General features: G+C 34.1%; 1 protein-coding gene and 1 pseudogene across 1 annotated transcript; both read left to right on the forward strand.

Annotated features, from left to right (window-relative positions):
- Positions 1–1,010: 1,010 nt before the first annotated feature.
- LOC114174405 (putative ascorbate-specific transmembrane electron transporter 1 pseudogene) lies at positions 1,011–1,556 on the forward strand (annotated as a pseudogene).
- A 1,372-nt stretch (positions 1,557–2,928) lies between these two features.
- LOC114174183 (peroxidase 5-like) lies at positions 2,929–4,281 on the forward strand. The gene is made up of 2 exons (XM_028058972.2): positions 2,929–3,239; positions 3,323–4,281. The coding sequence occupies exons 1-2, from the start codon at positions 3,015–3,017 to the stop codon at positions 4,088–4,090; spliced, it is 993 nt and encodes a 330-aa protein (XP_027914773.2). The 5' UTR covers positions 2,929–3,014; the 3' UTR covers positions 4,091–4,281.
- Positions 4,282–14,589: the final 10,308 nt, after the last annotated feature.

A 14,589-nucleotide genomic window follows, 5' to 3' on the forward strand; every position in this document is an offset into this window, starting at 1 on the left:
CACAATATTAGTGGAGATACAAACTGATGCAATGTGTGTTGTAACCAATTCAATCTGTGGTGTCATCCTCATGTGACGTTTGGGCCAGACAATGAAGGTTTGCAATGCTTGCGATACAATACCAACCTCCGATGTTGGTATAGGAACTAGGGTATCACCATAAAATACAGTATCTACCAAAACCTTTTACTAAGTGAGAGGATAGATCACCATGTAACATGGTGGAACCTTCAAAGCTACAAGCTACAAGTTGTGATGAAAAACTACGGCATGAATGCGAATTCACGGTAAATGTGAAAATGAAAGGCAAATATGATGACGATTGTCCTTCTAAACTGTTGTCATATATGGTAAATTTGAAAAAATTCAACAATTTTTAATTCTAACCATCGTTATATATATTAAGTCGGAAAAATGCTAACGATTGTTCATATAACTGTCATTGAAAATAACGTGAAAATAACAAAATGTGTCATTATACTTTTTCCAAGACGGTTCTTGGATAATCGTCTTTATCTAGTGTCGTGGTAGGCTTATTTTACACTAGTGTATAACGATTAAAGAAGATTAAAGAAGTCTCGCTGTCACCGTTATTTATGTAGGTGGTGATAGTATCAATCATGTGTAATCCAATATAATCACTTATCCTTATACATGCTATATGTTAATGGTAAATATCAATTTATATTAACATAAAAAAAAACCTTACATTTTTTAATACATGTAAGCAATTAAGCAAGATGATGGACCAAATAATAATAATAATAATAATAAGGACATCCAACTAAGAAAAAAGTTTAAATAGCAGTTACTCAATTAAAAAAATATAAAATTTTTAAATACTTAATAGACTAAAAAATGTAATATAAGCATTCAATTAAAAATATCCAAATTTACAATAAATTAATTACATAAATTTTAAAATAGTAGTGATATAAACCAAATTTCATGACTGTTCAGTGTCTCCATTTTTTGGTATAAGTTACAGAACAACATTATTTGCAACAGCTATGATGATATACAAGTGTGTGCCTGAAAAAAGGAGGTCAGTGAAAGTGGTTCACCTTCTATTGCATCTGGTAGCTCTGGTGGCTGGAGTTCTAGGGATCACTGCAATTTTCAACTCAAAGAAAGAAGCTCATCTTCCTGATATGTATACCTTACACTCTTGGCTAGGCATCTCAGCAATATGCCTATTTGGTTTACAGGTATACCTATATTAATCCATTAATCATTCTATCTTCAGATCATTCCAATTTTCTTCTCATATTTTTCTCATCATAATTTTTCCCTTTCAGTATATCATGGGCTTCTTCTCTTACTTCTTCCCTGGTGCAGAAATGTCTACTAGAGCTTCCCTTATGCCATGGCACAGGTTTCTAGGCATGGCCATATTCTTTCTTGCAGTCGCCATAGCTGAAACTGGTTTGGTTCAATATTTCCAGTTTTTACACCTTTTTCGCAGCCAAGAGGCTCTCATAGTCAATTCCACTGCTCTCTTACTCTTCCTCTATGCTCTCTTTGTTGCTCTCTCTGTCACTCTCCCAAGAACTTAGTTATTCATCAACTATCTAAGCTTCTTCATTGCACCAATCACTAAATTTATGTAATTTAGTTATCATCTTGTATCATCTTGTCACAACTCAATATATTCACTTCTCTTTTTACTCTCTTCAGAGTAAATCCAAGCGAACTCCACAATTCAATATTCCATTTTCACACTTCCATGACTTATGATTAGGGTTTAGTTTTGTAGTATCACTGTTAGGAATATATATAATCAAATTGCCCCTTTACTATTTTTCATTTGATAAAATACAAAATTTTTTCAATTCAAATGTTAAAACTTTTATCACTACAAGAATGCCACAGCTGATCGACACTACTAAGGCTAATTTCCATGATTTTTTCCGTCTACTTTTCCATTAGAGTTGGCTTTGACCTTTTCACGTTCGCTTCTAACCGACGCTATTCTTTTGCATTCAGGGTTTATATTTTATTATCAAAGTTTATTGTAATAAAGTATTTTTTCAATACTTTTTCGTTCCAACTACTTATATAATATGTTTATTTCCTTCTCCTTTTCATCCTCAGTACATTATTGTCAAGACTTCATAATTTTCGATAAGGCTTTTAAAGTATATATAATTCATTTTGATAATTTAAATCGAGATAGTTAATTTTTAGTGAGCACATTTTTTTAACCAAAATAATGGTACCTAATTTTTGAGATCAATTTAGTTACTAATTAGATATATTAAAATAACGTAATAAAATTTATAACTTTAATATAATTGCATCTCTATTATTTCTTATGCAATATTATTTATGCACAACCATGTATAAGGTTTATCTTATTTATTAGAGTTATTATTAGATCATAACTTTACTTAAGTTATTAATCATCAATTTTTATTATTATACATTATAATACATTGTAGTTGTTTTTATAACTGTATTTCTTTTAGTTACTGATGAAAAAAATTGTTTTTTGTATTAAAAATAAAATAATGGAAATAATAAGGTGATTAAAAATGTGAGAAATGTGATTGTTTTAAGGAGAGATTTATATAGTTAATTTATCCGGTGGACTCCTCTTGAAGCCGTCTATGTCCAAAAAAGGTTTGAAGAAACGAACCATTGACTATCAAAATGTGAATAACATCAAATTGCAGTAATTAAATATGCCACATGCATGCAGCCACAAGACCAAGAAAAATTCTGAGTGGAAGTCTGCAAGTGGTAAATATATATATGTTATCCTAATTTTCCTATAATGAAACACTAAAAGAGAAAGTGAGGCAGAAGAAGAAAAGAGAAGAGTTCAAGCGCAGACACTTTGATGATGACCGTCTCAACGAGCTCTTTGAAAACAACCTATAAATAGTTTCCCTTCGCCTCTCTTTCTCTCAACCTCTTCCTCAACAACAAAGTATATACAAATCACAACTCTTCCTTTCGCTTCTCCTTAACTTTACTTTCGTTCATAAATTCTGCAATAACCCACAACAACAATGGATATCAACACTCCACGCCTCCTTCCAATCATTTCAACTTTGGTTCTCATTCTAGTTTCGGTTTCTTCATTCGCCTCAGCGTCTCTCAAAGTGGGTTTCTACGCCTCCACCTGTCCATCCGCGGAGGAAATAGTGAGAAGTGCTGTAAACAAAGCCATTTCTCAAAACGCAGGCATAGCCGCTGGTCTCATAAGGATGCATTTCCACGACTGCTTTGTCAGGGTAAAATCAATCACTCAACCACTCTCAACTATTATCATATTTTCCAATTCCGATTCATCAATTTCGTTCGTGCATTTCTTCAGGGCTGCGACGCTTCCGTGTTGCTAGCATCTACGCCGGGTAACCCAGCAGAAAGAGACCATTTTGCCAACAACCCAAGCTTGCGTGGCTTCGAGGTCATTGAGGACGCCAAGGCTCAGTTGGAGGCTGCATGTCCTCAAACGGTATCGTGTGCAGACATATTGGCCTTGGCAGCAAGAGACAGTGCTCTCAAAGTGGGTGGCATAAACTACGACGTTCCGACAGGACGCAGAGACGGTCGTGTCTCTATCGCCGATGAAGCGGCACAGAATCTGCCTGCACCAACACTGAGTGCCGATGAGCTTGTGAGTAGGCTTTCACGAAAGGGTTTGTCTGGAGATGAAATGGTGACACTTTCAGGAGCCCATTCCATTGGTGTGTCGCACTGTTCTGCCTTCTCCAAGCGTTTGTACTCTTTCAATGACACCTTCACGCAAGACCCATCAATGGACTCTTCCTACGCTGAAACCCTGAAAGCAAACTGTCCTGCGCCACCTTCCATCTCAGACCCCACAGTGTCTCTTGATCCTTCCACTCCCATTCGTTTGGACACCAAATACTACGACGGACTCATCAACCACCGTGGCCTGCTCACGTCGGATCAGACGCTTTTCAACTCGCAGTCCACCAGGGAAATGGTTCTCACCAATGCCAACGATGCTGCTGGTTGGTCTCACAAGTTTGGCAAGGCAATGGTGCAAATGGGTTCCATAGAGGTCCTCACCGGCTCCAACGGTGAGATCAGGAAGCATTGCACCTTTGTCAATTAATTCACTCGTCCACAACTCACAAGTGCATCTGGAAAACCAACTCAATCACTTTAATTCTTTCTTGTTTAATTCTTTTTATACATTTTTTTTCTAAAAATGTTAATTACTCGAATAATACCCACTTTGACTAATGTGTGTCAAATTAGTATCCCTCCTTTAAAAAGTATCAATTTGATTTCCAAATTAGTTGAAGTGCATCAATAAAATCCATTCCGTTAGATTATCAAAAACGACGTTAAGATTGTAGTGGTGTGACAATGAAGAATGGATACGTGTCAATTACTAAAGAATATGTGTAAAATAAAATAATTGTACAGTGTTACGTGTACAATATATTGCTTTAAGGAATTGAATGTGTTTTTTTACCCTAAAATAGTTTTGCCTGTTAGCCATCTTCTTCTTCTTCTCCTTTGAAGTTTCTGGTTCAGACCTTAAGAGGTGGTGTTCGAGTTTCTGGTTCAGACCTTAAGAGGTGGTGTTCGATCAATTATCCAATGTCTCACAGTGAGGGTTGTGTGTGTTCTTCATAGGGTTCACAAAAGCATAGCGTCTCCTCCCCTGTTGTTTCATATAGGGGTCTCGGTGGAACACCAATCTGCTATTGTGGGAAGGTTGCATTGTTGAGAGTGGCTAAAATAATTAAGAATTGTGGAAAGCAATTTCTGGATTGCTCTAACTACAAGGTATGATTTATGGTGTTAATTTTTGGTTTCCATAATTTGTTTTTGTGGAAAGCAATTTGTGGGTTGCCCTAACAAATTTCTTCTTATGTTTGTTTAATTTTCTGTAAATAGCATAATGGAGGCAATGAAGAATCTAAAGGATGCAATTATTTCAAGTGGTTCAATGAAAATAATAGGGATGAAAGAGATGCTATCACAGGGAGACAAAGGAGAAAGATATATACTCTAGAAAAATCACTTATGGTTTCTGAAAAATGGGTTAAATTTTTAACAGGGATTATATGTTTTATGGGTGAAGTGTGTCAAATTGGTTTATAAGTTGTACAAAATTTGATGATATGTTGTAAAAGTGGCTGCAGTAGTTGTTTGGAAACTATGTATTTGGTTTCTGTTTTTGTAATGGATTTTTATTGTTCTCCAAAACACATAACCTACTAATTAAAGTCGATACACAATTGATGTTCAAAAGACATAAAATGCTAAGCATTTAAATACATAACAACCTTCTTCCAAAATATCCCACATTCGAATAGGAAATGAAGTACAAAATGACATGATATAAAGTCTTCATGGATTCAATATTGGGCCCCTCCTGTATAACAATTTCTCTTTATAAATGGTTGTTGTAGTTGACTGAGTTTTATGGGATGCAATAATCTAACTTGTTTGTGTGGGAAGAGTTTGATTTTGTGGTTCATGTGGCAGGGTTGGCTGAGTCGAAGTTATCTGACTTGGATCTATAACTTAAGTAGGATGACTTTGCTCAAATGCTCCAGATGGGTGGGTTGCCTGACTTCCTTGAGGATCTTGGCTTGTTGGGGTGCCTTGGTATGTAGTAGATGGAGCGAGTTGTTATGGTGTCGGAGGAGTTTATGGGAAATTAGTTCTTTTGTGTTCTACTTGTCTACATATCCCATATTTTTTACATGTTCCACCTTGCCTCAGTTGAGTGTCGTCCTTCTTCAATTCCCATGACTCTAGTCTTCGTTTCTTTTTTGGTCTTTCAGGTAAGACCCTCTTAGTAGGAGGTAAGACATCACATGCAGAAGTCATTTCCCATAGATGACGACCATTGACAGGGTATATCAATGACAAATATGTCTCTTCATAAGTTGAGCTAAGAAACCAATGTGGAAGGAAGTCTTCAACATTTAGATTTAAAAATCTAATTGTAATGAGTACGTGGTAGTAGGGAATTGTTGTTATGCTCCACTTCCTATAACTACATTATTGTTGAACCCCTCAGACATATTTTTCAACAAGGTGTCACATGCAGGTTCGGCTGTGAATCTTAACCTTGACCAAAATCTAGTTAGCAAAACAAAATTGGCTTTAAAAACAGATCATAATGTACAGAAAAAATAAAGAAATTATTAATACATGCCTTGAGGGATAACTATCAAGTGTTTGAAAGCATCCACATTCAGCTCTTTGATTTCCCTTATTACTGCCTCTCATGCTTGAGGATGTGTGTAGTATGTTGCTTTCCATAACAACAACTTCAAATTTTTCCCAAAAAATTTCTTCCTAAAATTTGAATAGATATGTCTCACGTAGAGCCTTTGATCCACACCAGGCAAGAGTTCTTGCAATGTTGGGAGCAGTCCCTATGAAATGAGTGTACAAAAATGCATTACTATAAGCACAACAGTGGAAGATGAATTCAAAACATGGGAAAAAATTATTACTTACTTTTTGTTGGTCTGAAATAAATGTATAAGTGGAACACAATTCAGGCCCACGAAGGTCCCTAATCATCAAATCCAAAAACCAACTCCATGTTTCCTTATTCTCAACTTCGACTACTGCATATGCCAAAGGAAGCATTTGGTCATTTCCATCTCTTCCCACAACTGTCAACAATTCATCACCGTATTTGCCCTTTAGAAAACAATCATCTACACCAATGATAGTCTTACAAGACACAAAGATGTCTTCGTGGGCCTTGAGACAGACATAAAGTCGTTTGAATAGTAGGTTGCCCTCATTCTCCTCAACATGCACTTTAATAGTTGAACCCAGTTTAGACCTTAAAAGTTCATATGCATAATCATAAATTCATTTATATTGTTCTTTAAATTATCCATCAATGTTTGTATATGCCATTGACCTTGCCCTAAAGGTCATAGACCTAGAAACACCAATGTTCCATATCCTACCTATCTTGTTTTTCAAGTCAGTCAATTTAACATTTGGATTCTCTCTTAATGTCTTCTCCAACCTCCCACTCAACCATTTTGAAATCATTAGTCGAACATTGAATTCCCTACTATAGGTGTGCTTGTTGATAATTTTCCTCAATTGCCAAGTACTTTGGCAACCTTATAAGCACAATAGGCATACCACTTACATTTAATTTTTGCACCCAAACATTTAACACAAATTTTTCTTTTGTCATTTCTAAATATTTTCAGCTTCTTACCACTATGCAACCCATAAGTTCTGATTACCTCAGTGAAGTAAGTCTCAACCTCCCAACTGTAGTCCTCCAACCATATCTGTCTCTTTCTTCCTCACTTGTATCACTATCAAATGTTTTAGACTCCCATTCGATATCAGATAACCCTCTTTAATCCACATGTTTAATCTTGGACTTTTGGCCAGAAGAACCTCTCACTCCAGCAACAACATCTTCTTTAATTCTAACTTCATATAGTTCATTCTCCACTTCATCATCGCCTCCAACAGGTACATCATAAAGATCATCTTCCACTTCATATCCTTCATTATCAGTAGAAAATTCCCCTTCAGATTTGTTGAAACTATTTATATCAAACTCATCACCACTCTCACTATTTACCTCTGCCTCATCCTCACTCCCACCTTCTAAACCAACTTCATCTTGAACATCCTGTTCCACAACGTTTAGGGTTAAACCCCAAACCCTAAAACTATCACAAGAACACAATCAAACATAAATGTGACACAGGTTGAACAAATACGCACCTTCAATCACAGCTCAAAGATCAATTTCAACTCTGAATTGAAGAAAAACCGCAAATCACCTCTATTGGGCTTCTCACTTCACTTTGTCCTCTTCCTCGACCAATACTCTTCTAATTGCAAAACACCCCCTTTCGAAAATAAAATTCTTATTTCATTATTTTCAATTTTTGCTTTACGTGTCTAAAAATGCATCAGAAACTAATTCCACGTCAGAAACTAATTTAATACCATGTGTCCAAAAAATGCATTAGAAAACAACCTTAATAAGTCAACGTTAATGATTTTAACGGCATCAATGAAAATGGACTTGATTGATGCACTTAAACTAATTTGGGGACCAAATTGACACTTTTTTTAAGGTGGGGTACCAATTTGACACATTTCACCTAAAGTGGGTACCATCCGAGTATTTAAACCTTTTGGAAAATAATGTTGTTGTTTATTCTTTCTTTCTTTGAATTTTGTAAAAGTTGTGTCCATCAATTCAATTGTAATGTTATTTCTTATTAACATTTATTCTTAATATTCTCCCAAACAACCATTTCATAATGTGGCGTTTATTTTAATTTTTCATTAAATTAAATTATTGAAATTTTAATTTGATTTTGACAAAAAAAGTCTATCCTTCGATGTTTCTTTGTCATTTCTTCTTTCCTCATGGATATCCTACATTTACTAAGAATAAAATTAACTTATAATGATTTTCATCTTATATGTAAACTAATTTTGTGAAAATTAGTTATAATTAAAGTCACTTCTCAATATAATGTTTAAGTCACCTTGATGACAACTTGTTTATTTACCTATCAAGGCTAATTTACTTAAAAGGGTTGAATTTTTAAAATTTAACGAAAGAGGATGAAGTTATTGTCATAACCAATATATTGCAAAAGAATATAGCTTATGTCGCTGCAATAGAGTATAAAACAACTTAAGTGTGATCATCCCTTTTATGCAATAAGAAACCAAAGATCCTACTTCTTTGATTGAAAGCGTTTTGCCAATTCTTGAACGTTGCCCGCAAGCCACAATAGTGTGAACATTGGGTTGTTGTTGAAGTCTTCCTCTACAAGTTAAGGGATTTTTGGCTCATCATAAACCCCTTCCTCATATATAAATAGTGATTTACCTCCAAACACACATTCACAAGCCCTTTCTCTACTTTTTTTTCTTAAAATCTTGGGTTATTTACTCTTTAAAAGAGTTTTCTTGATAGATTATGAAATCCTTGAAAAATCCAAGAAGTTCTTGTTGTATCGTAGGGAACTTGCACAACACACCACAGGTTTTGTCAGCTTTTACAATAATCTTAAGGACTTAGAGCTAACAATATGGACACAAACACCAGTTATACACTAGGAGAATCACATAGTGTTTCCAAAACACAGACAATCATTGTGAAACCTTTCTTGGATAATTTGAAAGTCAAAGACACTACTAAGAAGTGTGTTGCTACAAGGGTTGGGACATTATCTGCTAAAGCTCTAAAATAGAGTAACGTTAATTTTAAAAATTTTCATCCCAATGCAACCCTACTTTTAAAGAAAATAGAGTTAGGAACGACAGTCCTCTTGAGGCAAGTATAGCCAAAGGAGAAGAAATAATTATTGTGGTCTTTTTTTAGCAAATGGGTGGTATACTCTAGTTCTATCAGGCACATGAGAAAACAAAAGTGTTTTTTCCTCCTATACTAGTGTGGGGAATGGAAAAAAACATGTGTATCTCAGTGATTCCAAGACAAATCATGTTCTAACCTTGAGTGATGTGCTACATGTACCATCAATCAGAGTTAATCTAGTCTCTGTAACCTTGTTGGGAAAAGTTAGGGTTAAAGTGTCATTTGAATCTGACCAGATTGTTATGACAAAGAATAACATGCTTGTGGGGAACGGATATTGTGATCAAGGTCTCTTTATATTGAATTTTTATGAAATTGTCAATGAATCAAGTTCTTTTGTTTACATTGTTGACTTGTATAATATGTGGCATGCTATTAAGACACATGAACTCCTCATATGTTATGAAATTACAATGACTAGGATTAATTAATATGCAAGATAAGCAAAGTAGTAAATGTGATATATGTGTGGAATCTAAAATAACAAAGATAACTTATCATTCTATTGAACGCCAAACAAAATTGTTAGGCTTAATTCATACAGATCTAGCTAATTTAAACAAACCATGTCTAGAGGTGGTAAAAATTATTTTGCAACGATTATAGATGATTATTCTAGATACACCAAAGTATACTTAATCAAACATATAGATGATTACTTGATGTATTTTTGACTTATAAAGCGAAAGTAGAAAATCAATTGAATAAGAAAATTGAGAGGATTAGATAAGATAAAGGTTGTTAGTATGTATTGTTTAATGAATATTGTGTTAGAGAATGTATTATCCATGAAGTAACTCCATCATATTTACCTGAGTCTAATGGAGTTGTTGAGAGAAAGAATAGAACTTTTAAGAAATGATGAATTTCATGCTAATTAGTTTTAGTGCATCGGATAATCTTTGGGGAGAACCCCTTCTTATTGCATTTTTTTTTCCAAAATAAGATACCTCATAAGAAAATTGATAAAACACTTGATAAGTGCAAGAATAAGTAAATTTTTCCATTTAAAATTGACACTTATCATGTATCAAGTGGTTCTATTTATGTATAAAATAACCTTCCTTAGCTTAAGATGCATAATGAGGTATTGAGAAATAGAATTTTATGAATTGTAATGATATTTTGTTGTTTTGCAGTAAATATAAGAGAAAATATCAAGTATGCAGCTGAGCCACAATTCAAGAAGAGTTAGCAAGATCTAGTCAAGGTGAAGGTAAACTCCTTTTCACTTGGGTCATCATGGAGCATTGTTAGACCTTGTATTAAGGGTCATGTAGTGTAGGTTCTCCTTTAAAGGCCTTGTATTAAGGGCCATGTAGTATAGGATTTTAAAAACAATCTTGCTTAAGTAGGGAGCATCATTTGCGCCTAACTTAAGCAAGCTTAGGAAGGGTATCCCACACATGCCACATGGGAAGCTCTTGATGGATAGTTCTCTTACAAAGGTAGTGGCCATGTGTCATTGTCTTATAGGAGAGGCTTTTCATAAAGTAGCTTTCCACATAGCAACATATGAGTGGTTTATTTTGTGAAAATGAGGATTGCCACATGTCAAGCTCTCATTCACCCCTTAATGGAGAGTTCTCTTACAAAAGTAGTGACCATGTGTCATTGTCCTATAGGAGAGGCTTTTCATAAAGTAGCTTTCCATATGGCAACATATGAGTGGTTCATTTTGTGAGAGTGAGGATTGCCACATGTCAAGCATTTTAGGGTTTGGACCATTTTGGAGACACCTTACTCTATAAATTGAGGTGTCCCCCCATGTATTTCTCACTTTGAGAATGAAAATATTATGTTGCCGAAATTATTTTTTAGTCATACTTCTTCTCTTAGTCACTTATTAAAGCATCCCAAAAGGTCCCTCTAGCACCCATTTCTCTAGAGTTGACCTAACCTCTCTTAGAGCTCCATAAACAACCTTCATTCCACCATTAAATCACCAAATGATAGCCATTTTCTCTTAACATCAAGCTTCCATGAATCCACCATCCACCATAGTCACCATTTCAAGCTTTGGCCTAAGCTAGCTTGAGGAGGAGGCTATCAACTACGCACCAATGCACTTGCTGAGAAATGGTTGTTGTGAAACAATCATCAAGTTTTTGGCATTGTTGTCGAATATTTAGTTCAAGTGTTTAGTTGATCTACCATTCTTTTTGTGAATATATACATAGCTTGTAAAGTTCAAACATATATGGTTTGAGTTTTGCATTTTGTAAAGTGGTAATTTTCATTTTGTGGTTTGCTTTCACAAAGATCTCAAACAAGAGGTAAATTTAAGACAAACATAATCCTTTTTCTTGTTTGGAAATTTGTTATTGTGCCACTACAATGAGATCTCACAAAGGAGAATAGAGAATCATAAATCCTTTAAAATTATGCAGAACAATTTTGCTGAAATTCTGCAGAATGAAGGGAAAACTTTTTCTGCATAAAATTTGACCTTTGGTGCTTGTTTGATGCATAACTCTCACCATAGTTATCCACTTCCTTTCTAGAAATGAATTCTTATGAAATGAAATCTTGTGTCTATATCCTTGCTTTAATCATAAAATACCGTATTATTTACTAGTGCTTATGCAAACTTGTAGCCTTTTACAACAAGTTATGCTTTGTATTTTTTTTTTCACCATTCTACTAGCTTTCTTTTTACCCTTGTACACCCATTTTACTCTAATTGTTTCATGACTTTTGGGAGGAGTTATTAGTTTCAAAGTATCATTATTCTTCATTGAATTGATCTCCTCTTCCATGGCAAGTTTCCACGACACCCTCAAAATGTAGTGGCTCGTGAAGAAATAAATAAGTCATTGTTAAAAGACAGTCTATAATCACTGGAATTCCTATATCTTAATGCTTAGTATATAGGAATTCTAGTGTTTATAGTTAAGCCAATATATATCATAATATACCATTTTCTTATTCTTAGTATTTCTTATTATTCTTTTATTTTATTACTTTGATCATGTATGTTTTTGATTTTTTATTTCAATTCCATAATTTCTTTCATTTGTAGTCAAAAATAAATAAATTATGGAATTGAAATAACCTAGATACAACTTCCTTTAAGATTACACAGTATGATTGAATCAATTAAAACCTTATGGAATAAATACTCAACTACTTGTGAATCTTCGGGCACTATTTGTAAGTATTGAAATGATTGAAATGCCAAGAAGGGGGGTTGATGGCTAAATAAAAAATAAGGTGACTTTTAAAAGCCTAAAACAATTTTCACTTGAATCAAATCAACCAGGAAATGACAATGCAAAATTTGCTAAACTGCACACTTTCAACCGATCAAAAACAGAGACAATCGATTGATTTCATGAAACAGATATAGTACTATGTTATTCAACAGATTAAATCACAAAAATAGTCGACTGAAAAATTGAGAAAATTGCAAAAATATGAATTTGTGTACCAGAAACAACATGAAAGATCAAACAAGATTGATTCAAATGAGTTATACAAACATGAGCAAAGCTTCAGATCATGCTAGAACTCACAAGAATATAAAAAAGATGGTTCAATTCAAATTTCTGTAAACTTTAAAGTGTTAAACAAATGAAAAGAGTTAGAGACAACAACAATGCACAAGATATTTATACTAGTTCACTCAATTTAAGCTACATCCAGTTACTCATGGCAACCTGAGCTTGACTTTGCACTATTTCAAAATATTTACAAAGTTTACAAGATTACAATTTCAAAATATGCAAAAACTACAACCAATGATTCTTGAATCATACAATAATCAACACAAGCACAACAAGACTACCCTTGCAAACTTGGAAAACCACCAGGCACAACCCAAAAGCTTGAGAAAGATCAAACCTAAGTGGTGGCACAACCTAGCCTGCCAAACCTCTTCCTCCAAGCTTCAAAAACCAAGCCAAAAGCTCCAAGAATGATCCAAGATCAATCTTCAACAGTTGCATATTTGTATGATCACGAAAGAGAGAGTATTCCACTGATTCCAGAAAGTTTTCGTGCTAAAAATGGTTGTTCTTCCTCTCCCTCGAGAAAAATAAACTTTATAGTCAAATTGTTACAAAATTCAATAGGTTAATTTTCAAATCAATCGGTTGATTTCATTTAACTTAAGTGAAATCAATCGATTCCAAAATAAATCAACTAATTGAATATGTAACAATTAAAACTACTATAACAAACATTTTAATCTAGTAAAAAGCCATCCAATAGATTAAAAGGCACCATTCAACCTGTTGAAAAACATTTCACAAATTAAAAGACACAACCAAGACCTTATACATCTATACAATGCTAAAAAGTTTACAATATGAACTCCAATCTTCAAGCTTATTTTCTTCATGAATAAACCAGATAGAGAGCACACACACAAGACTTGATCAACACGTGAAACATCAAATCTTCACATCTTCATCAATATAAGCATCGTTCCAAGGCAATGACTTCATGTATCTTCATCAAATCTTCAAGCACCAAATCATCAAGGCTATTTATGCTAACACTATCTCATTCAATGTTTGTTTAATTACTCTTTTACCAGCAAATGCAATATAAGCATTTGGTTCGACAATAATGATATCCTCTAACATGCCAAAACTATTGTCACCCCACTACTAGTAAGAGATGCAGATATCGATACATAGAATAATTTTTGAATTATTTGACAATAATATAAAGCCAAAGAAGTTTTAGCCATTTGCATCAAGCTCAAACTTCCTTCTTGCTTATTCGCTCCTCTAGATGAACATACGAGAATAAGAGGTAAAAGTTTATTAGTAGCATATTCTAACTGATGATTTTCTCATCTACTACAAATCTCATGCTACCTCCCATAAACTTAAAATCCATGGTACCAATTGCTACAAAAATACCATTTACTTTACTTGTCCCTGTTGTATTAATTCATCCTTACCAACAGTCCCAGTTTGAACAACTCAATTAATCATGTTTTTCTTTCATAAGAATCAATACGATATTTATAAGGTTTTTCTTCTAAATGAAATTCAATGGCATCTAGAGAAACCTGTTGTTGATTAAGTGTATCTGAAAAGTTTTTTATGATGTCCATAATAGCATGACAATGGTTAAACGTGACATGTGTGTAATATCCTGAAACTGTTAATTTGCTGCCCCGATAGTCGACTAGCCAACGGATGTAGTTGACTAGGCTCGTGCTGACAACAGTTGATTTATAAAATCAAGATCACTACACCTTTTGTTTTCAGAATTGTTCAACCCAAAGAAAAAAGAAA

The sequence above is a fragment of the Vigna unguiculata genome, chromosome 2 (assembly GCF_037176805.1).
Source record: "Vigna unguiculata cultivar grain cowpea cultivar isolate G323 ecotype 2 chromosome 2, ASM3717680v1, whole genome shotgun sequence".
NCBI lineage: Eukaryota > Viridiplantae > Streptophyta > Magnoliopsida > Fabales > Fabaceae > Vigna > Vigna unguiculata.